The 23787-nt window shown below is 44.9% G+C and overlaps 1 protein-coding gene across 1 annotated transcript in view; it reads right to left on the bottom strand.

The window, feature by feature from the left end:
• XPO1 (exportin 1) overlaps positions 1–23787 on the bottom strand; it is a 76001-nt gene that overhangs the window by 28052 nt on the left and 24162 nt on the right. Inside the window, exons 5-11 of the mRNA XM_054022592.1 lie at positions 18229–18290; positions 18106–18150; positions 17780–17961; positions 17274–17322; positions 17067–17186; positions 16773–16901; positions 4688–4846 (exon numbers count right to left, since the gene is read on the bottom strand). Coding sequence (XP_053878567.1) covers positions 4688–4846; positions 16773–16901; positions 17067–17186; positions 17274–17322; positions 17780–17961; positions 18106–18150; positions 18229–18290 — 746 coding nt within the window. The remainder of the gene's footprint in view (positions 1–4687; positions 4847–16772; positions 16902–17066; positions 17187–17273; positions 17323–17779; positions 17962–18105; positions 18151–18228; positions 18291–23787) is intronic.

Below are 23787 nucleotides of genomic sequence, written 5' to 3'. Positions count from 1 at the left end.
TCTTGAGATATCTGTTAAGGTGACGCAGGTTCAAGATGGGCCTAAGGCCCCCTTTGACCTTCAAGATTAGGAAGGAACTTCCTCTCTGGCCCTGTAGTGAAGCAGACCGGCTGCCCACAGACCCAGAGGGGGAGGGGTCCCTCACTGAACTTTGGTGGGCGGAGCCATGACACGCTCAACCCTCCCACCGGAAGTCAGTGGGTGGGACAGGAAGTATAAAAGGCGGGCTGGAGAACTCAGATGGGGCCCCAGAGGAGCCAGATGCCTCCTGCAAGCTCCTGAGTTGGGAGGCTGCCACAGACCCCAAGGAAGAGGAGGACTGGCCAGGACCATTTACAGACCTGAACACGGAGGAGATGCCAGCCCTGACAGAGACCCTCTTTCCCGACGACCCTCTACAGAGACAGGTACACCCTGAGGGGGAGTTAGGAAGTGACCCAGGGGTAGCCAACCCCTGTCTGACTGCAGTGCTGACAGCAAGTGAGTCAGTGTGTTACGGTTAGGATCCCCGCTGACTCGGTGGCAGACTGCTCTGCCTCTGCTAGGGCTCTGGGCCGGGGTGCAGTGGAGTGGGTGGGCCTGAGTCCCCCCTGCCACTCCAACCCATGGGTGGCAGTCTCCCCCTCTCTAAGGCAAGAAGCCTGTGCTTGTCAGCTCTCCACCAGAGCTAGGAGGCCCGACTGTTTTGCGGCTCAGCTTGAGTGCAGGCCTGAGCCCACAGACTCTCTACTGCCTCGCCCTGATTTAAAAGCCTGGGCCAACAGATTATTTGGCTACCCAGCCCAAGCACAGGCCTGAGCCAGAGACTCTTTGCTGCCCCACCCTGACCAGGGGCTGGGCTCTGTGTTTGTCGTTCGGCCCTGATCACAGACCTGCGCTCATGTCTCCCATCGCCCCGCTGATTTCCCACGCCAGGTGGCCTCCCAGAGACGTAGTGAGGCGGATTGGGTGCCCACAGACCCAGAGGGGAAGGGGCTACTCCCCCCAACGGACTACAGGCCCTCCACAAGTAGTAGGGATTGCATCTCCCCGGCGAGGAATTGCTGGTGAGAAGGGCCCCGAAGAGGGACCAGGGTGGGGGATGGGAGGGAGGGGTAGATACAAACTGGAGAGTGTAACCAACTGTTACTGAACAGAGGACCCAACAGTCCGATGTTATCTATGACCATACTTGGCTGAAGGGCAACAAGATGGTCCAACAACAAGACAGGGGACGAATCGGGAACTCAGACTGGTGTAACGCCCTGATGCACCTTTAAAAAGCCTGTGGATCAGTGACCACTGTGCCAGGATCATGGAAGTCTTGCTCCTAGACAGTGCTGTGGTGGTCGGTGCCGGCAAGGAGCTTGGCGCTTCCTGCTCTCTCCTGTCCCCAGCTGTCTTGGCTGCCGGAGATCCTTGTGGGGTTGGCGGAATTGGGGGGAGACAGGTCCTTCGTCACTTGGAACGCCTCCGGTGTCGAAGGAGGCAGCTGACACCTAAGCACCGTGGCTGCTTCCAGGAGCCTATGGTGGGTCCCGAACCAGACTAGGCGCTCTACGTGGAGTTGGCAGGCCATCAGTGGCTCGGTGAGGACAAGTGACCTGGCATGGGTCTCACTGAGCTGTTTCTTATGCTTCTTCCTCAGCACCGGAGATGAAGAATGGTGGCAGGAAGAGCACTGTGCTGAGGGAGTGCTCAGCATCGATGTGGAACAGCTTCGTTTCGAGACTGGTCTCAGGGCCATCTCCAAGAGAAGGACATTCAGCTGAAGAACAGTTTTTTCCAGTGCAAGGGCTGAAGTCCCTGCAGATCTGGCACTTATCTTTAATGCGAGACTCCTCCAGACACTTTAAACAGCTAAAGTGCAGGTCACTCACCTCACATTGGCTTGCCGCAAGAGGAACAGAGTTTGAAGCCCAGGGACCAGGGCATGTCCAGCCTCTGGGACAAAAAGTCCCTTGATGACAGAGACAACTATTTACACTACTATATATGCTAACTCTAAGGACTATCTACACTAAGAATAAATGGAGAAAAGTCCAAACCACTTGCCGCAGCAAAAAGGATCGTTCCAGCAACCATCATGGGTGGTAAGAAGGAATCAAGAGGATGTGGAGCCGGTGGCGCCCCTTATCCCAATGCATGCGTGTGCAACTCTAGAGGGCATTAGAGCCAGCCCTACAGATACCACTAAGGGAAAGATCTCCAGCAACAGTGCACACAGCATGCACATACCTAGCATGGAAAATACATGAACAAGCACTTGAAGAATAAATCAGTTCTTAAAACTCCAACAGCATAGTCTTCTGCCAGTTTTTAGAACTTTTGTAAAACCAGTTGAAGCAGCTGCATAGGATTTGAAGTGTTTTATAAGCATCCCAGGGACTTAGGTCCACATTTTTAAAAGGTATTCAGACTTTGCCGGCTCATTGTTGCAACACCTGATTTAAGAGCCTAAATCTCATTTTCAACAGGGATTTAGGCACTTAGTCTAAATCCCATCAACACTTGATGACCAAGCAACACCTAAATACCTTCAAAAATCTGGGCCCTGGACTCTCTGAATACAGATTTTTTTTTCTAAAGCAGAAAACAAAATCTATATAGTCTTACCAGTTGCACCTGACAGAACTAGGAAGTCAGAATGAAGAAACTGTGCTACGAAAACCACCACAAAAAGAGGCCTTGTCATTACTAACGATTTGAACCTTTTACAACTAAACTCACTGTACTGAAGCAATTTAACAACAATTCAGCGTATTCATGCTAGCTATGCTGAATCAGTTTAAGATACTTTGCACTGTCTGCCCTGTGTCCCCCACTAGCATTGTCAGCTGCAATATTCTGGACCCTGATCAGAGTACTTAGTTCAGCTTCCAGAAGCAATGCACTGAGGGAGATTTCAAAAGGCCACCACATTACAACGTGGGACAACAGTCGAAGTAGTAGGAGACCCATGTCAGCTAATATGCATCCACCGTGGTGCTAAAAATAACTAAGGTGTGTGTGTGTGTGGGGGGGGGGGGGGGGGGGAGGGAGAACGGCTGTGCACTCCGGTTGATCAAAGCAAGTTCAATATAATGCGGTTTCACCTATAACACGGTAAGATTTTTTGGCTCCCAAGGGACAGCGTTATATCGAGGTAGAGATGTACTTAGTTATTTGAAGGGGCGAGCAGGAGAGAGGCAGAAGCAGCAACAACACAGAACAGCTGACACCCAGCACAACCCTGATTCGCAACACACAACTAAAGATACCTATCCTATGACTCAAATCCTACAATCATCTTTTAGTTTCTTGTGGGCCATGGGCCAAAACAAATTGAGAACCACTGTTCTAATCCTTCTGATGGTGTGGAACAGTTTTCTGCAAAATATTCATGAGTACCTTGCCCAGTTCAGTTTTAAATGATTGAAAAAATGGGGCTAACAATTCTGTTGCAAGATTATTCCTCAGTCTAAGGACCTGTCTACATTACAAATACAGACTCAGGGGACTCAACTGTAACTGTTCTATACTTGCTGCTTAGATAGCTTGCCCTTTAAGTGTTTGATAAAATCTTCCAGGGTTTCAGTTTCACACCCTACTCAACTGCAACTGAAATTTTCTTTTATTCCATTTCATTGCACTGCTCCTAGTTTTATTTCATGACTAGGAGGAAAAAGGGATGCAGTAGCAACTAGGAAAAGGGAGCAGTATTGTAGTAATACTTTAAGCTTTGATTACTACTACATACGTACAGCATTTAGCATAATGAGGCCTTGATCTCTAACTGCAACCTCTAGGGATATGTCTACATGGCAATTAAACACCCATGGCTGGCCTGTGCCGGCTGACTCAGGCTGGGGCTTGTGGGGCTGTTTAATTGCAGTGTAGACATTCAGCCTGGGCTCTAGGACTCTGCAAGGTGGAATGGTCCTAGAGCTGAGGCTGCAGCCCCAGGCCAAATGTCTACACCGCAATTAAGTGATCCCTTAGCCCGAGCCAACAGGCACGGACCAGCCACAAGTCTGTAAATGCAGTGTAGACATACCCTAGGTGCTACTGCAATGCAAATATAGTCACCAAGAGTGCATGGTAAATAGGGCTTAGCGTTCTGCCACTTTTAACCGCTAAAGATTACCCCAATGGCATGTATTACTGCAATGTATATCTGTTATTACATAATGATGGGATACTGCCCTCTGTGATTAGGTTGCTTAGTTTAATACTGAAAGTTTGAAACGGATCACTTTACAGTGGTTATGATAAATACAGAGAAGACACTAGGATAGTTTAAGTCAAAAGCCAAATGTTATATTACATATACATACACCCCTCTCTCACACAGCTTTCAAGTTTTACCATGTAATTCTTTAGTAGCAGGAACTGTATCTTCCTATATATTTGTACAGCATATAGCACAAATGGACCCTGATCATGACTGCAGTCTTTGGGCATCGTGATATAAATAATGTAAGGTCATTGCATATAAAAGTGCAATTCACAGGTGTTACCAAGTGAAATATCTTTAATGTGTCTTAATCAGGGGTTTAAGTATGTTAGTTATGGGAAGGAAACCCAAGGACTTACTTCTCTAACTGCTTTTCTTTTGTGGTGAGTGCTACAGATTTAGTTCAAGTAACTGCACTAGGGACACATCATTTGAGGTACTCATCCAGCACAAGGACATACAAACTACGTTAACTGCCACTATAGAACTTACCTCCATTAAGGTTTCCCTCAGATTTAATCTCTTTTCTATAAGCTGACCATGTTCCTTGAGAAATGTGCAGAGAAACAAGCTGAGATTCTGAATGAAGTTCTGTTCATCATCTTTTCCATTGGAGTATGCAAGTCGAATATTGGTGTTTAAAGGAAGCATCTAATAAAACAGGAATTAATTTTCTAGGTCAGCAGTTTTTAAATTTATGTATAGTATGGATCACACCAAAAAGGTGCAATATTACCTGTAGAAGCCAGGGAACATTTGGATGTTTTTAATTAACAAATGTTTTGTCCTTCTTAGGAAAAAACATTTCTGCTATTCACTGCATTCACCTCCTCACAACCACCCTGCAAATGCTTCTCCCCTCCACCCCCACCAAAAGCACACAGTTATATATGTATGGAAAGGTCCCAAGAAATGTGAATGAATTCCATTAATCTTTAATATGCTATATAGTGCCTAGATAATAGGGCCCTGGCTTTCAAGGGCTACCCACAACATAAATAAAAATAATCTCAATGTGTTACATTTGATGACTGCCTTAAGACAACAGTGTTGACATTAATTTAAGTGTTTCAGAGGAGCGGGGGAATCTAAATCTCTAATCTGCTGCCAAGATTATATTTTGGTGTTAAAATTTAAATTAGTTCGGTTCTAATATCATTGATCTTTATAAAACACAAAACTAATTCAGTCAAATGAAGTCTTAGAATAGTAGAAGGAATTCAAATGGAAGTGTCTGGGCCAAATTAAGTATTTTAACGTACCACAAATTTGGCATTCAATTGGTTCATAAAGTGAATAACAACTCACTAAGCCAGGCAAATTTAAGTAGTAAGAAGTAAAAGCACCTAACAGGAGCATGGAAGAACAGAACACCAGCTGCCAAACTAAACAAAGAGTAATACTCAGAACTCTGACATGTCTGAATTTAGCCTAAAAGGGTGTAATTCTTATTTTTTTTTCAATGGGAGCCACATTAGGATTGCGAAAAATCCTGTTTAAAACACTAGCCATATGTTTTCAGATGCTTTAAAACTTGCAGGTCCACTAGATGCTGCAAGTGAACTAACAGAGAAAAATTAAGAGAAAAACTCATGTAGTCATTTACATTTATGAAAGATGACCTAAAAAGGACTACAAGCATTCATACAAGGAAGATCTGTTCATAAAAATATAAAATATTAAAGTTGCTGAAAATGCCATCCAAAGATGCAGATAAAAATATGACAAGGATATTGTTCAGAAAATGAGAGGTGAACTTTACGTACAATCAAACTTAGGTACAAAGATATACCTGGGTGCATAGCATACTATTTGAGCTTGAGAAAGTAATAAACTTGATCAACCTAATGCACATTATGGAAATAAGGCAACCAGCAGCTGCTTGGTGAATGATTGGTTGAAACAAGTGGTGCCCCAGATTTTCATTGACACTCCAAGAAACTCAGGAAGACTGCTACTACATTCACATCCAACTACCATGTTCGATTTCACACTGAGCATGAGGATTACTTTGATTAAAATAGCAGCATTCGTATAATAAAAGGAACACTTCTCATCAGAGCAGCACTGTACTTAAAGCAACTGGAAAAGACCTGAGAGACTTGTCAGATTACAGGCTGACACTATTGTCACATCCTCAGTGGAAATCTGTCTCGCTTTAAGACAGGGGTGGGCAAACTTTTTGGCCTGAGGGCCACATCTTGGTATGAAAATTGTATGGTGGGCCATGTATGCTCATGAAATTGGGGTTGGGGTGCGGGAGGGAGAGAGGGCTCTGACTGGGGTACAGGCTCTGGGGTGGGGCCAGAAAAAAGGAGTTCAGAGTGCGGGGGGGGGGGGGGGGGGACGCCTCCAGGCTGCGGCAAGGGAGGGGTCAGGGGTGCAGGCTCCAAGAGGTGCTTACCTGAAGCAGCTCCTGGAAGCAGCAGCAAGTCCCCCTGCGGCTCCTATGTGGAGGTGCGGCCAGGCAGCTCTGCATGCTGCCCCATCAGCAGGCACCACCCCTGCGGCTCCTATTAGCCGCAGTTCCCGGCCAATGGGAGCTGTGGGGGGAAGAGGGGTGCGCTGGGGGGGAGGCACTGCGCACAGCCCCCTGGCTGCCCCTAAGCATAGGAGCTGGAGGGGGAACATGCTGCTGCTTCCGGGAGCCTCAGCTTACGCACGTGGAATGGCCTCCGACCCCGCTCTCTGGCTGGAGCAGGGCAAGCCCCAAACCCTACTCCCCAGCAGGAGCTCGAGCAGCTGGTTTAAACCGGCTGGAGGGCCGGATGTGGCCTCCGGGTTGTAGTTTGCCCACCCCTGCTCTAAGAACTATCACTATCACAAAAAACAAAACAAAAACAAACCAAGAACCGAATCAAAGATAAGAAACCTTTTCCATTACTTTGCCAACATGATTGTCTCAAATACAAGGTCATGGGTTGAGTCTACACAACAGAGGAAATAAACTGAATACTGATGACATAATTTAGTTCATTTCTTGTCTTCCAACACTTAAAATTGAAGATCCAAAATTCAAACCCATAGCCTATATTTGTGAAAGAGGTTGAGCATAATTTGCTGCATCAGGATGATTGTTAATTGTGGACATAAAGTCACGGAAGACAGAACCACTGAAAACAAAGTGTTGTTTTTAGAATTGATTCCTGCACCAAGTCCAGCCAACTTGGCATCAAAAATGCTCTAGGCTCATTTGGATAAGTCTGGCTCAAGCTTTGTAGTAGTTTAGATGCTGAAAAAGCAAGTATATTGGTAAAAGTGTTTTGATATCCTAGAGCAAATACACTTATAGTTTTCCATTTTGGATAAAGTTTATGCCTGTGTTTGAGGAATAACTATAATTAAGTACATGACATGGGATGTATTTAATTTCAAACCATTCTTTTCCCTCCCTAGATTGGGTAAACTACAACCTTGAGTTCCATCCCTTTTTATCAAAGCCAGATTTTATCCTAGCAAAATCCACATAAACTATTTATTTAAACAGGCATTGAATGCCGAAACAGTAGAAGATACAGTACTACTTTGTTCAAAAATGCATTTTAGTAGTACAGTACAATCTACACCAAGGTTGAAACAAAATTGTTAACATCACCACCAAAGTTGGTTTAAGGTCACTAAGAGACCTTTATTCATCAAGAATTGACCTATAACATGAACAGATTGCTAGAAAAAGCAAATATCTGCTTTGGAAGTCAACTTTGATCTCAAAGATTTTTGTCAGTATGAATGCTATATTCCACACACACTTCAACTGCTTCACTGTCTCAAAACCAATTTGCACACTACACTGCAAAATCCTAGATCCATTACTGTCCCCATGTTGGTTTTCCTCCCACACTGTGGGAGAAAAACCACGAAATGGTTTGGGGCCAGGGAGGAACAAGTTATTTAGTCCAAACAGCTTGCAAGCTCAGTCAGAGCAATTTTTATACATAAAGAAACTTCAGGAAATTTCCTGACAAAAAACTATTAAGTTGCAGTGAAAGCTGTAAATTTTTGTTACCTGAGGAGGGCGGGGGGGGGGGGGCGGGGAGGAAGGAACCACTCAGGAACATTGTGATCTTCATAAAAAAAATCACAGTCAGCACTAAAGGTCACCAACCAACTTAAATTTGCCATGATTCACATAAATCATGCTGGGTCAGCCCAATGGGCCATCTAGCCTAGTATCCTGTCTGTGTCAGCGGCCAGTGCCAGATGCTTCAGAGGGAATTAACAGAACAGGGCAATTTAGAGTGATCCTATCCCTGTTGTCCAGTCCCAGCTTCTGGCAGTCAGAGATTTAGGTATAGCCAGAGAATGGGGTTGTGTACCTCACCATCTTGGCTAATAGCCATTGAGTGACCTATCCTCCATGAACTTAGCTAACTTTTTTTTGAACCCCGTTGTGCTTTTGGCCTTCATAACATTCCCTGATTGACTGTGTGAAGTACTACTTTCGTATGTTTGTTTTAAACCTGCTGCCTATTAATCTCCTTGGGTGACCCCTGAATTCTCGTGTTATATGACGGGATAAATAATATTTCCCTATTCACTTGTTCCATACCATTCGTGATTTTATGGACCTCTATCATATCCCCTACTAGTCGTCTTTTTTATAAACTGACCAGTCCCGGTCTTTTTAACCTTGTATGGAAGTTGTTCCATACCACTTATTTTTGCTGCCCTTCTTGATACCTCTTCCAATTCTAAAATATCTTTTCTGAGATGGGGAAACCAGAAGTGCACGCAGTACTCAAGGTGAGCATACCATGGATTTATATTTTGGCATTATGCTATGTCTGTTTTATTATCTATCCCTTTCCTAATGGCCCCTAACATAGTTAACTTTTTTGATGCCACTGCAGATCAAAGAACTATGCACGATGACTATGATTTTTTTTTTTTTTTTTTTTTTTTTTTGAGTAGTAACAACCACTTTACACCCTGTCCTTTTGTCTATATAGTTAGGATTATTTTTTCCAATGTGCATTAGTTTGCACTAATCAACAGTGAATTTTATCTGCTATTTTGTTGCCTGGACACCCAGTTCTGAGAGATCCGTTTCTCAGTCAGCTTTTGACTTAGCTACCTTGAGTAATTTAATATCGTCTGCAAACTTTGCCACCTCATTGTTCACCCCTTTTTCAAGATCATTTATGAATATGTTGAACAGCACAGGTCCCAGTACAGATCCTTAGGGGAACCCCACTATTTACCTCTCTACTGTGAAAACATATCCTTTGTTTCCTAACTTATAATCAGTTATTGATCCACGAGAGGACCTTCCCTCTTATTCCACGACTGCTTAATTTGCTTAAGAGTCTTTGTTGTGGGACCCTGTCAGAGCCTTCTTAAAGTCTAAGTACACTATATCAACTGGATCACCCTTGCCCACGTGCTTGCTGACACCCTCAAAGATTTTTCATAGATTGGTGAGGCATGATTTACCTTTACAAAAACCACGTTGATTCTTCTCCAACATATCGTGTTTATAGGTCAGATAATTCTGTTCTTTACTATAGTTTCAACCAATTTACCTGGTACTGAAGTTAGGTTTACTGGACTGTAATTGTCAGGATCACCCCTGGAACATTTTTTAAATAAATAAATAAAAATTGGCGTACATTAGCTATCCTCTAGTCATCTGGTGTAGAAGCTAATTTATGTGATAGGTTACAAATCACAGTTACGAGTTCTTCAATTTCATATTTGAGTTCCTTCAGAACTCTTGGGTGAATACCATCTGGTCCTGGTGACTTATTACAGTTTAATTTATCAATTTGGTCCTAAATTATCTGACACCGCAATCTGGGGGCAGTCACTCAGATTTGTCACAGAAAAAGAATGGCTAGGTTGCAGGCATCTCCCTCACATCCTCTGCAGTGAAAACCGATACAAGTATTCATTTAGTTTTTGTGCAATGGCCCTGTCTTCCTTGAGTGATCCTTTAGCATCTTTATTTTCCAGAGGCCCCAATGACTCGTCAGGCTTCCTGCTCCTGATTTACTTAATTTTTTGCTGTTCATTTGTGTCTTTTGCTAGATGTCCTTCAAATTCTTTTTTGATCTGCCTAATTATACTTTTACACTTGACTTGTCAGAATTTATGCTCCTTTTTGTTTTACTCACTAGTAAGGACTTCCAATTTTTAAAGGATGTCTTCTTTTCTCCAACCACTTTTACTTGGCCGTTTAACCATGATTTTTTAAATTAATTTTGATTGATTAATCTTTTTAATCGTGTGATTTTTTTTTTTTAAATTGCTTGACAGCCCTAGTTACATTTAGTTACCAAGCAGTTCAGCTATATTTACCTCTTGAACAGATAAAATGGTTACTAACCTTACATAACTGTTATTCTTTGGGATGTGTTGCTCATGTTCATTCCATGTTAGGTGTGTGCAGGCTACGTAAACCATTGCTGGATATTTTCCCCTCAGTGGTATCTGTCGGGTCGGCTCTAGCACCCTCTGGAGCCATGCGCCAGTATAAGGACACCACCTGCCACTCACCCTTTCAGTTTTCTCTTGCCAGTCAACTCCGACAGAGGAGTAGCAGAGTGGGTCATGGAACTGACATGTCCAACACATCTTGAAGAACAGATACGGAAAGTTAGTAACTGTTCTCTTTGAGTGCTTGCTCTTGTCTATTCCATGATAGGTGACTCACAAGAAATACCTCAGAAGGTGGGCTTGGAGTTCATGGACATCCTGACTGCAACACTGTTCTTCCAAACCTGTCATCTCGAGCCTGTTGAGTGATGGCATAGTGGGATGCAAAGGTATCCACCGATGACCAAGTTGCTGCTTTGCAGATGTCTTGGATTGGCACTTGTGCAAGGAATGCCACTGAAGAGGCTGGAGCTCTCTTGGAGTGACCGGTTAGGATGGCAGGAGGTGTAACATTGGCCTGCTTGTCGCAAGCCCGAATACATTTGGTTATCCAGGATGATACCGGAAGCCCTTTCATCCCTTCTACTACTGCTACAAAGAGTTGCATGGATTTGCAAGAGGATGTAGTCCTCTCAATATAGAAGGCAAAGGGCATGTCTAACATCCAATGAGTGAAACTGCTGATCCTCAGAGTTCTTGTAAGGCTTCGGGAAGAAGACAGGCAGGAAAATAGCCTGGATGGTATGGAATTGTGAAACCACCTTTGGCAGGAAAGCCAGGTGGGGGCACAGTTGGACCTTGTCCTTGAAGAACACGGTGTATGGTGGTTCTGATGCAAGGACCCTGATTTCAGAGACCATTCTGGCTGAGGCAACCTTCCAAGAGAGAAGTAGTAGTGGGCACAACACTAGTGGTTCGAAAGGAGGGCCCACAAGCCTTGATAGAATCAGGTTTAAGTCCCAAGGAGGAATCAATTTGCAGACCCAAGGGTAGTCTCTCTCCAGTCCCTTGAGAAACCGGACAGTCATCTCATTAGAGAACATAGATTCGCCGTTCATTGGCAGGCAGAAAGCTGAGATTGCTGCTAAATGCAACCTTGATCGATGCCAGGGCCAGACTTTGCTGCTTCAGATGGATTACATAGTCCAAGACAGACTGAAGGGAAGAATGAACCAGAGATGTCGTTGAGATGCCCACAGCGAGAAGCACTTCCGTGTGTCCAGGTAGGTAGTCCAATGGAAGGCTTCCTACTACCTAGCAAGACCTGTTGAACTTGCTCTGAACAGGCCTGCTCCTCTGGGTTCAGCCAAGTAACACCCCTGCAGTTAGGTTAAGGAATGCAAGGTTCGGGTGGAGCAACAAGCCGTGGTCTTGTGAGATCAGGTCCAGGTGGAGTAGAAGCGGAAGAGGGGATGCTATTGATAGGTCCAGCAGTGTGCTGAACCAGTGTTGACATGGCCACACTGGAGCTAGAAGAATAACTCTTGCCTTATTCGTCTTCATTTTCAGGAGGACCTTGTCAATCAGAGGGAACAGGGGAAAAGCATAGAGCAGGAGCCCTGTCCACGGGAGCAGAAAGGCATCAGAGAGGACAGCAAGCAAAACTGATGGCACTTCCTGTTCTGCTTGGTCCCCTGGGAAGACTCCCACCTCTGGAAGATGAACCTGGCAATCTCCGGGTGAAGAGACCACTCGTGGTGAAGGATCTACTGAGGCAATCTGCCAGTGTATTCCAGGCTCCCGAAAGGTCTGATGCCTCTAGGTGGATGGAATGCTTCATGCAGAAGTCCCATAGGCGGATGGCCTCCTGACACAGGGCAGAGGATCAAGCTCCTCCCGGTTTGTTGATATAGAATATGGTCATGGTCTGTCAGAACTTGCACCACCTTGCCTAAAATTTGGGGGAGGAACACCTGACCGGCTAAACGTACAGCCCTAAGTTCCCTGCTGTTTGTGTGCAGGGAGAGTTCTTCCTGGGACCATAGGTCCTTAGGTTGGGAAGCCCACCTCCACAATCTCAGTCTGACGTGTCCTCTGGAGGGTACCCCCATCATCACTGATCTTGGGTCTTTCTACCTGACCAGAGTGGCGAGGACCAGGGGTGGAACAGCGAGCACCAAGTCCAGGTGGTGTCTGTTCCGGGAGTAAACTGATGCCTGCCACATCTGTAGAGGCCTGAGATGCAGCCTTCCATGCTGAACCACCTAAGTGCATGCTGCCATGTGCCCCAGCAGCTTGAGGCAAACTCAGGCTGTCGTAATTGGGTGGACCATGACCTTGGATATCAGATCCAACTGTCTGGAATCAGGCCTCTGGAAGGAAGGCTCTGGTTTGGGTAAAGTGAAGCACTGCCCCAATAACCTCTATTCTCTGAACTGGAATAAAAGTTGACTTTTACTTGTTTATCAACAGGCCCAGTGCTAGGAAGGTGGCTTGGACTACACTAATGCTGTTCCACATGTGAGCTACTGACCGACCCTTGATCAGCCAGTCAACAATGTATGGGTAGACCTGGATGCCTCGCCACCTGAGGAAGGCCACATACTTTGTGAAAACCCGTGGGGCTGTAGACAGGCCAAAGGGGAGAGCGATGAAGTGGTTCTGGCATTGTTTCACAATAAATCAAATAAATCTTCTGTGGCCACAGAAAATAGAAATGAGAAAGTATGCATCTTTTCAGTTGAGGATAGTGTACCAGTCCCCTGGATCCAGGGAGGGTATAATGAAGGCAAGCAGGCCACGCAGAACCTCAATTTCTTGAGATACCTGTTGAGGCAATGCAGGTTGAAAACAGGCCAGAGGACCCCCTTGGGATTAGGAAATATCAGAAGTAAAACCCCTTCCCTCTCAAGTCTTGAGGAACTTCCTCCATAGCCCCCAGTTCCAGAAGGGACTACATCTCATGGGCAAGGAGTTGCTCGAGAGAAGGGTCTCTGAAGAGGGACGGGGTAGATGAAAACTGAAGGTTATAGCCAATGGTCACTGCATTCAGCACCCAGTGGTCCGATGTTATGCAGGACTATGCCAGGGTGAAGTGGGACAGATGGTCCAAAAATAATGGGGAGGCAGGATCTGAAGCAGGAACTGGTATAGTGCCTTTGGACGCACCTTCAAAAGGCCTACTTAAGCCCACTGGAACATCTATGAGACCCCAGCTGGGAGGTTGAGGTGGACAGGAGAGGCGGACGCTGCTTGTAACCTCTCCATTTCCTTTTAGCGGGTTCCTGTCTCAGAGGTGGTGCCGAGAAACAAGGTGGTTGTTGGGGCCTGAAGAGCTGCCTGAAGTAGATGGAGCGTAGAGGCCCAAGGACAGGAGGGTGGCCCTTGAGTCCTTCAGGCCATGAAGCCTCACGTCTGTCTGCTCCAAGAACAGTAAGGAGCTTTCAGAAGGGAGGTCCTGAATAGACTGCTGGACCTCATGAGGAAGTCCCGAGGACTGGAGTCAAGTGCAACACTTCATGGTGACAGCGGAGGCCATTGTCCTGGCTGCTGCGTTGGCTGTGTCCAGAGCCAGTGGGAGAGAGGTTCTGGTCACATTCTTACCCTCGTCTAAGAGGGCAGCGAATTTCTGCCTTGAATCTTGAGGCAGAAAGTTTTAAAATTTGGCCAGGGAGTCCCACTGATTGTAACTGAATCTCCCCCGCAAAGCTTGCTGGTTAGAGATACACTGTTGAAGGCTACCCTTTGAATAAATCTCTCCCCCAAAACAGGTCCAGGTTTTTTGTGCCCTACCTATGCCCTCTTGTTGGCTGCTGACACAACCAGGGAACCCAGAGTGAGGTGCATGCCCAAGGATAGGTACTCAAACCCGCATGCAGGCACATATTTCTTCTCTAACCTCTTTGAGGTGGGGGGGGGGGGGGAGGAGGAGAAGAAGAGAAGGGGGGCAAAGAGTTTGCCAGAGAGCCCTGACTGATCCCAATAAAGCCTTGTTAATGGGTAAGGCCACTCTAGAGGGAGCTGCCGCAGCCACAGTGTCAATAAGGCTGTGGGATGTTTCCTTAAGCGTCTCAATTTCCATCCCCATGTTAGCTGCTATCCACTTCAAAAGGTCCTGATGGGCCTTGAAGTCATCCTGCAGGAGCAAGCTACTGGGCCCCGAGATGACTTCGTCTGGGGAGGAGGCGGCGGCGGCGGCTTCCTCAATGACATCCATGACAGCCACATCCTGGACGTTGGTATCGGGGTTGGTACTGGAGTCAGAGTCTGGTGCCAAGCGGTAAGGGGTGGTAGCCCACCACTTCAAGACCACAGAGTACGATCGATGGAAGGGAGAACCCAGTACTGGGGGACAACTCCCAAGGTTCCAGTATTGCCACTGATCCATTGGCCAGGTGCTGATAAGGGGAACCTGCATCCGGTGGTGGCTCTTAGGCTGCACGTAGGTTTCCCCTTTGGACTGTGGTGAAGAGTCCTCCCACGGTGACTATGTTGGAGTGGTACACCTCTCTCGGCACCGTATGGAGGCAGAGTCCATGGACCAGTAGCAGACCGGAGGTCGTGACGACAGGATCAGGGCCGGTTTGCCCTAGAGGGTGAGAGGGGTCCCGGTGCCCAGAAGGAGCTCAACACTCCCTGCTCCCAGTCATTAGAGCCGGCAACTGTCCCATCTGAGTCAGGAGGGACGGGAGAACGGGAGTGATAGTAAATCCTCGACTACTGCAAAGGTTTCTGGTGCTGCGGTAGTTTCTGAGTCTCAGCGGCGGGTACCGCACCAGACTCAATGCTCTGGGCGGAGTTGACAGTGCCATCAAGGGGCCGAGGGTGGAGTGGTGGCCCAGTGCAGGTTGAACTGCGCTGTCTTCCCCATGCTTGTCTTTTTTCTGCGCCGGTGAGTGCCCGCTGTCGGTGCACTGTTTTTTGTCCTTCTTCCTTGGCACCGGAGATGGTGAACGGTGCCAGAGGAGTGCTTTGTACTGAAGCCAAAATGCTCAGTGCAGAATGGGAGCAACTTGGCTCTGTGGCTGGTCTGAGTGGCTTCCATTAGGATAGCCTTCAGTCTTTTTTTTCCTGTCATTTTTGGTGCAGGGTCCAACGACAGGGACTATCTATACTATTATCACTAACATGAACTACAAAATCTATGTACACAAAAAACTATGTTTAACTAACAAACTAAGAATTAGAATCCAAAAACCATTGGGAAGAAGCCTACCCGGAGCAAGAGGGGTCATTCCAGCAGCAGTAAGAAGGAACTGAGCGAGTGTGTGGCTGGCAGCACCCCTTATACTGGCTCATGAGTGTGCGTGGCTCCAGAGGGTGCTAGAGCCAGTCCCATGGATACCACTAAGGGAAAAATCTCCAGTAATGGGGCACACCATGCACACATCCCCCCACATGGAATGGACATGAGCAAACACTCTAACAAGAACCTATGCTCCACTTAGGACTAAATCAAGAATAGCCTCTCCTTTTGTAGGTTTCAGGACAAGCTGCTCCAAGAAGCAATCATTAATGATGTCTAGAAATTTTACCTTTGCATCCCATCCTGGAGTGACATACACCCAGTCACTCAGTCAGTATGGGGTATAGTTGAAATCCCCCACTGTTAGAGTTTTCTGTTTTTACAGCCTCTAATCTCCCTGAGCATCTAACTATTACCATCATCAACCTGGCAGGTGGTCGGTAGTATATTCCTTCTGCTATGCTCTTATTATCAAACACTAAATCTTTTTTCTAGCAAACACCAACCATAAAACTAAAAACTAGAAGACAATTCTGTACTGAAACAATGCACATCAATATATCAGTGACTGAAAACTTAAAAGTAATCTAAATTCACTTATTGATAGACTGACTGAACAAGAGTGCAGCATGTTCTTACAGAGAGACCATCTTTTAAGGTTAATGAGCTGCGGGGGGAGGGGGGGGGGGGAGGAGAAATCACACTGCTTTTACATAATTTCAATAATAGTAGCCTGAAAAGACACTCTTCAAGTAACCAATAGGTACTTGAAATCTTAACTTCAGTTTAAGAAGTATTTTGTTTGTGAACCTTTAACAACTTTTGAATAAATCTTAGTAACATCTTTAAAAATAAACTTACCGTATAACATTCTGCTGCAAAAAGATTGCTAGTTTTCTATAATGAATATATATTGGCAAATATAAGCTAAGCTTCCTCTATTAAATTTATTTTGATAAAAAAAAAGTCAAAATTTAAATTAGGAAAGTTTATTTTGTACTAAGTTAAAAAAGTTACCTGTTTCAACTGCATCATGGTCAGCGTAAAGAGGGTTACAAACTGTTCCTCATACTGGCTTACACTGACACCTGCAATCTCTGTGAGGCACTTCAAAGAGACGTTTCGAAACATGGGAACATTTAAAAACTATAAAAGATTTTACAAAGAAGATTAGGGATATTGCAAAAAAGCAAATTACACATTAAGCATTTTAATTTCAGTTAACCAAAACTTCCATCTTATTTGCTAGTAACCATCAATGAAAAACAAAACCAAAAAACAACCCCCCCGCCCCCCCCCCCACACGATTACCTTGTATATTAATGTGCTGATTAACTTGGTCTCAAAAATGTATCCCAGTGGAATCCAGTTAAGGAATCTTAGCAAAGTTTCCAAAGTTGCATGAACAAGGGGAGCGTTTTGGGAATTTTCCTGTAATGGAACAATATATAAACTGGTTTATTCTCTTCCTATGAAATTCCACTCTATTTTTAAAAAAGTTATTGAAATTAGACTTACCATCACAAACTGACACAGTTGAAATATCTGAGAGAATTCATTGCACATACTAAAAAAAATTAAAATAGAGATGTTAAACATTCAGCATCACCACATTCAGTGAACTACACTACCCACTTCAATAATGCTGCTTTTGCAGTAAGAGAGAAAAGTTTCTATGAAAATTATACAAATATCTCCCCATGTGCAAATTTTGGTTTGCAATCACAGGCACAGAACACCAGTCCTGCTCACAATTAAGAGGGCTGAACTACAATACAATACATATAAATGTAGAAGCTGATCACAAAGCAGAAGTGTACACAACTGTTAAATGAGTCTGGTAAGGTTTCACAGTGTCACTAAGAAAAAGGGAATCATCAAAATACTCAATCGAATCTCAAAATGTAAAAAGTTACTACGATAGCTAACCAAAAACCTTCAATGAGAACAATTGTGCAGCAGCAACTGAAAATTTGATGTACATTAGAAGTATGTGAAAAATTACAGAATATTTTTTTACTTGCCTGTCTTTCAAATGCTTGGCTTTCACTTGCGTTATCTGTCCACTGGAGAAGTCAAAAACTTCTTCACTTAACAGTTTAAGGATCACCATATTGTTCTGGCAAAGACTCTCACTTGTCCGGCTTGCCCCTACGATATCACTTATGAATGTTGGCCAGTGTTTGGGCCATTCCTGTTTCAGTATCTGAAAGTACATAGAACATCCATGTGGTTGGTACAGCTTTCTTTCTAAACATTCCATATGCAAAACCAGTTTTTCTGGTTAGATTTGTTAAGTGTATAATTTTCTTAATGCAAGATTAAAAATGAACTAGGAGCTAGAGTTTACCTGAACAAGAATCATATTCAGTTTTCCAATATACACTTTTTCTTTCTAGAGTGGAGAAAAAGAGAGTTAAGTTATCAGTAACGCTTCCCTCCCTTCCCATTTCCCTAAAGAGAATTCACTTACTTCTACACATGTTGGATCAGATGAGGTCTTGATAATTAAGCCGACAACATACTTTTTTATTCCTACAAAGAGAGTTAAAAATTAATTTTCAACCTGATCTGCTATTATGGATAAACTACCTACACAGGGAATCCTGAATCCAGAAGCATTAAACAGTCTCTCAGTAGTGTGCACATGTACAACTTCAATCTAGTTTTAATTACACATGCACATCAACTGGAAGATGCAACCAAAAAACATCGGAAACTCTCCAAAGAATATCAGTTACTGTCTTCCAATCATATGCATATTTTAGTTGCATGAACTGCATCAAATGGAAGACTTGTTGTTAAAACAAAGGAAGCTGCAGAATGACTAAGGATTGGAATCTTAAATTTTCATATTTTAATTTCAATAGACTGAGTGCGCTAATCCAAATGAATCTATGTGCTTTACTGCCACTAGAAGTTCCACCAGGTTTCTTGGGCTTCACAAATATGGAGGCTGCTGCAAAAATCTGAAAGAAAAGATACCCTGCGTACCAACTGTGGAAAGCCTATTAGGCTACTTTTTCCCAGGAACTGAGTCTGACACTAACCAGTCAAAAATGTCAAATATAGCAATTAGAAGAAGAGTTCTGTGTAGCTCGAAAGCTTGCCTCTTTCACCAGCAGAAGTTGGTCCAATAAAGGATATTTCCTCACCCACCTTGCACATCTAATATTCTGGGACCAACACAGTTACAATATTGTGAACATAAGCAATTGGCAGCTAAGGCAACGCTGCAAGGGAGTTCACTGAGTACAGTGTATTCCCATCCCCTACCACTTTTAGAGTTTGTCTACACTTTGAAAATCTTTAAAAACAAAATAATCCCCCCTTCCCCCAAGTTTAGCTAGATTGGTGTTAAAATGGTGGGAAATATATAGTGCAGACAAGGCTATAACCAGACCTGTTTTAACCACCACTTTAAACATATTTTTCAGTTGGTTTAACAAAAATGGTAGTAAAAACAGGCCTAGCCTCCTCTACATTATGTTTCTGACCATTTTAAATATAATCTCAACTGACCTAGTGGGAATGTTTTTGTAAGTTTCCCTCTGTACAAGCATGGCCATAGAGACATTGTTCTGTTTATCTTGCCCATCTGAAATCGTTTAAAAAAATTTAATACATTTTTAAAAGTTTCAGTCATATTTTACAACATCAGATGCCATGTGTGAACTTATCAAAATTATGCTTCCCTATAGTCTCAGTAACTTTTTCCATCATCATCACGACATGAGTCACTAACACATCAGTTCAAATCCACAGATTAGGCCTGGACTGATATATATTCATAATAATTTTATAAGGCTGCCATAGATTGAACTCGCTTTGCTTTTTTTTATTTTAAAGTAAATCTAGTTCTTATTCATTAACAGTCCCACTTCTATTTGGCTTTCACACAGCAATTAGAGCAGGGTCTCAAACTCAAATGACCACAAGGGCCACATGAGGACTAGTGCATTGGCCCGAGGGCCGCATCACTGACACCCCCGCTTCGCTGGCCCCGGCCCTGCCCCCACCTCACCCCTTCCATGAGGTCCCGCCCCTGCCCCGTCTCTTCTCCCCCTCCTCCCCTCCTGGAAAGTGCTAAGCATTATACAGAGCATACAGATCACTGCTGCTCCTACAAGTCATTTCCAAGCGGTTTTAATAAAATATATACACTCAGTAATGCACCTCACTCAAAGGACAAAACATGCACTTAGTTAGATTTATTTCTGATAAAGCCCCCCCCCCGCTCCCCCCCACTGCACTGGGCTGCACCACCACTCCACCACTGCTCAGCCTCTTCCAGGGGTGGCAGGTTTGTAGAAATTTTGGTGGTGCCCAGAACCTGCCCCCCCAAACTCCACCCCCACTGCCTAAGGCTCTGGGAGGGAGTTTGGGTGGGGGTGGGGGTCTGGGGTGCAGGTTCTGGGATGGAGTTTGGGGTTAGGAGGGGGTGCAGAGGCGGGGCCGGGGGACACTCAGGGGAGGTGCGTGGGGGCGGCAGGCGGGGCCAGGGGAAAGACCCGGCCCCAAACATTGAGGAGCAGGGAGCTTAGCCGCCACATAAAATGACTCGGGGGGGGGGGGTGAGGGGAGTTTGGCTGTGACCGGAAGTAACTGGGGGGGAGGGGGGGGAGGAGGGAGGGGCGGCACAGGGAGCTTGGCGGGCCGCAGGGAAGAGCTCCGTGGGCCGCGTATTTGAGACTCCTGAATTAGAGAATCTGTCACATACTAGACAACGGAAAAGAAAACTTTTCTAGAAATATTTTTTTCTGTTGAATAATAGTTTAACTACACTATTTTCAGAAATAAGATATTATAGCCACTTAACGCCATGTAACATTTGGATCCATTACCTGCTGTGAAGCGATTAGAGCAGTGGTCCCCAAACTGGGAGTCATGAGGAGTTGAAAATCTATGCAAAGGCTGATGGGCCAAACCTGAGCAGGGCTGCGTGGCGCTGGAAGTCACGTGCATGTCATGCACAGTGTGTACCATTTTGTTAATCAGGCTCAGAGTGAGGCACCAATACTCCTTGTGGTTGTGTTGGTGAGATCCTTTGGCAGTGGGAACCTGTACAAGGGCCAATGTGCCTGCACAGGGCCTGAATACCAGGGCTTTGGAGCTATGCTCCGGCTCCGCTCCAGGCAAAAACCTGTAGCTCCACTGCTCCGGAGCTGCTCCGCGCTCCAACTCCAGGCTCCGCTCCAAAGCCCTGCAAATACCCAGCAGCTGCGCCACCACTGCCAGGAGTAGAAAACTAGGCCAAGACCACCAGCAATGTGGTGTAGTGGGGATGATATGTGGGCACTCAGTGCCTTCTACCCCAGCAGCCACTGATACCTAGGGCTGTACAGGTGCCTCCAGGGCTGGGACACACTTCGCAACTGCCAGCAGCATGAGTAAATATCCTCCATCCACTTTGGTGCTGCCTGCACATGATATTGGTGCCTCTCCATAAACTTGGCTGATACCAGGCAACTATCTCCTCACCTCCAACAGACCCTCTTCCATCCCACCTCCAGTCAGCCTCCCTTCATACCCATCCCCTCTCCTCCCACCTCAACAAGTCCCTTTCTCTGCTCTCCCCCCCCCCCCCCCCCACACACAAAACTTCTCTTTCAGCCCAAACTCACCCAAGTATCTCCCTCTCAGGACAGAAGAAAGCACTCCCCCTCTTCCAGGCCAGGGGTTACGTTAACAGAGGCAAGTCGAAAGGGGGACATGGCATGAAAAAAATCTGTGAACCACTGGATTAGAGCAGTGGCTCTCAACCTCTCCAGACTACCGTACCCCTTTCAGGAGTGATTTGTCTTGCGTACCCCCAAATTTCACCTCACTTCAAAACTACTTGCTTACAAAATCAGATATACAAATACAAAAGTGTCACCACACACTAGTACTGAAAAACTGCATATTTTCTCTGTATGAAATTTTAGTTTGTCCTGACTTCACTAGTGCTTTTTATGTAACCTGTTGTAATACTAGGCAAATACATCAACTCATTTAGATATTCCCAGGAGTACATGCACCCTGGCTGAGAACCACTGCTGTAGACAACAATGGACCAGGAACTTAAAGCTCTTTGCATATAAATGGTCACATGACCAACGTAAGTGACTGTTTATAGATTTTATCTAGTTACTGAGAAGTAACATATTCCTTTACCCCAGGAGTGGGGAACTTTTTCTCTCTCTCACAAGCCACTGACCCACAGGGAAAAAAAAACCCAAAAACCAAACCACCCCACACACAATCATGGGCTACTCACCCGCCCAGGGAGGCAGGGCGGCTCAGGACTTCCCCCCCCACAGCGGGGCGAGCCAGCAGAGTGGTGCACTCCAGGGCGGATGAAATTAACCAATGGGACGGATTCAGCCCTAGGGCCATGCGTTCCCCATCACTGCCTTAACCCGTTAAAAAGCCTACACTACCTGGTTCCCATTGCTTTTGGGGAGCTGGGATTATGCATTTCTACTATAACTATATATTACTTACAGGGAGTATTATGCAATTCTACTCCAGATTCTTTTAACCAAGTCATAGATCATATTCCTGAATAGGAGTAAAAAATATTTTAACTTTAACCCTTTGATAAAGTTTACAATAATGTTTCATTATGAGAGCAACTCAACGGAACTGCTGTCACAGGATAAGTTTAAACAAGTTTAAACAGTGAGTCAAGCACATGAATAACTTGTTTCATAAACTGCATTCTCCATTACTACTTCTGTTCAAGCTTTAAAAATTTTAAACTTTCACACACCATTATGAAAGAGTTCTCCCTTCTCCCACATACCTGCTAATATCTATTAACAAAGCTTCTTAATGCTCTGGAAGCACACTGAAAGCGTCATAGAAGTTTATTTTGCGGTCTTCCCCCATATTGTAGGAAAGAATGGAGTGTTCATAAACCACAAATGAACAAGAGCAGAATGTCTTTTTCAATCAAGACACCAGTTAGAGACATCTTAGAAGATCACAGGACTGACTGTAAGAGTACACCTAAACAGCAATTAGGCCAGCCGCAGGTGTTTGGGTCAGTCAACTCTGGCTCAGGGGGCTGTAAAATTGCTGCGTAAGACACTCGAACTCAGGCTGGAGCCTGAGATCTGGGCCCCTCCAAGAGGGGAGGATCCCAGAACCCGGGTTCCAACCTGAACCCAAACACCTACACAGCAATTTTTAGCCCTGCAGCCAGAATCGGCTGACCCAGGACAGCTACAGGTCTTTTATTCCAGTGTAGACATATCCTAAAGATCTTGCAGAAGGCATTCCGCTGTGGAGGAGCAAGTCTATATCGTGAAGTTGGAAGCCATTCTGGAAGGAAAGGGTTTCAGGGGAGACCCTGGCTAAACAATGGGTTGAATGGACAGCTGGAAAACAGTGGAGGACACAATACCCAAGTTTAATAAATACTGTAATCATCTTAAACTGAGAAATGGGAAACGCCTCCCACACTTTGGCATGTTTGCTGCTTTAAAAAAAAACAAACAAACAAAAAAAACAACCACATTTTAGGTTGTAATCCCTTGTCTGTATCTCAACAGCCCATGTTCAATGGGACCTCAGTACTGACTGAACTATAATGTCTGTTCCTATCCTCTATTACATGACAATGTGCACCCTTAACTGGATTATGCAAGTGCACGTAGATCCTCAGATAGAAGGTACTACATAAGTGACAAGTATGTCACAAAACTACGTTGTGAACTTAAGACCTTTATGCATAATACTGAATTTTAAACAGTTATATATAGCAGTGAAACCCCATCTATTTAAAAGCAAGTTTAATATTTTTTATAGTATAAGTACTATAAAAAAATAAACTAACAGGCAAATAAATACTCCCACTTTATACAGAAAGGGAAACAAAAGCAAAACTGAAGTGAATGCTCAAGGAAATTCAATATCAGAATTAGGACTAGAATTAAGACTTCTGGACTCCCAATCCCGTACTCATACCTCCAAGATCACAGATCGAGATCCATGACTCTTGTGATAATTGGCCAAGATACATATCAGGTTTGAACAAGCTCTGAAA

The sequence above is a fragment of the Malaclemys terrapin genome, chromosome 3, assembly GCF_027887155.1.
Source record: "Malaclemys terrapin pileata isolate rMalTer1 chromosome 3, rMalTer1.hap1, whole genome shotgun sequence".
NCBI lineage: Eukaryota > Metazoa > Chordata > Testudines > Emydidae > Malaclemys > Malaclemys terrapin.
This window is presented reverse-complemented; position numbering and strand designations above follow the sequence as displayed.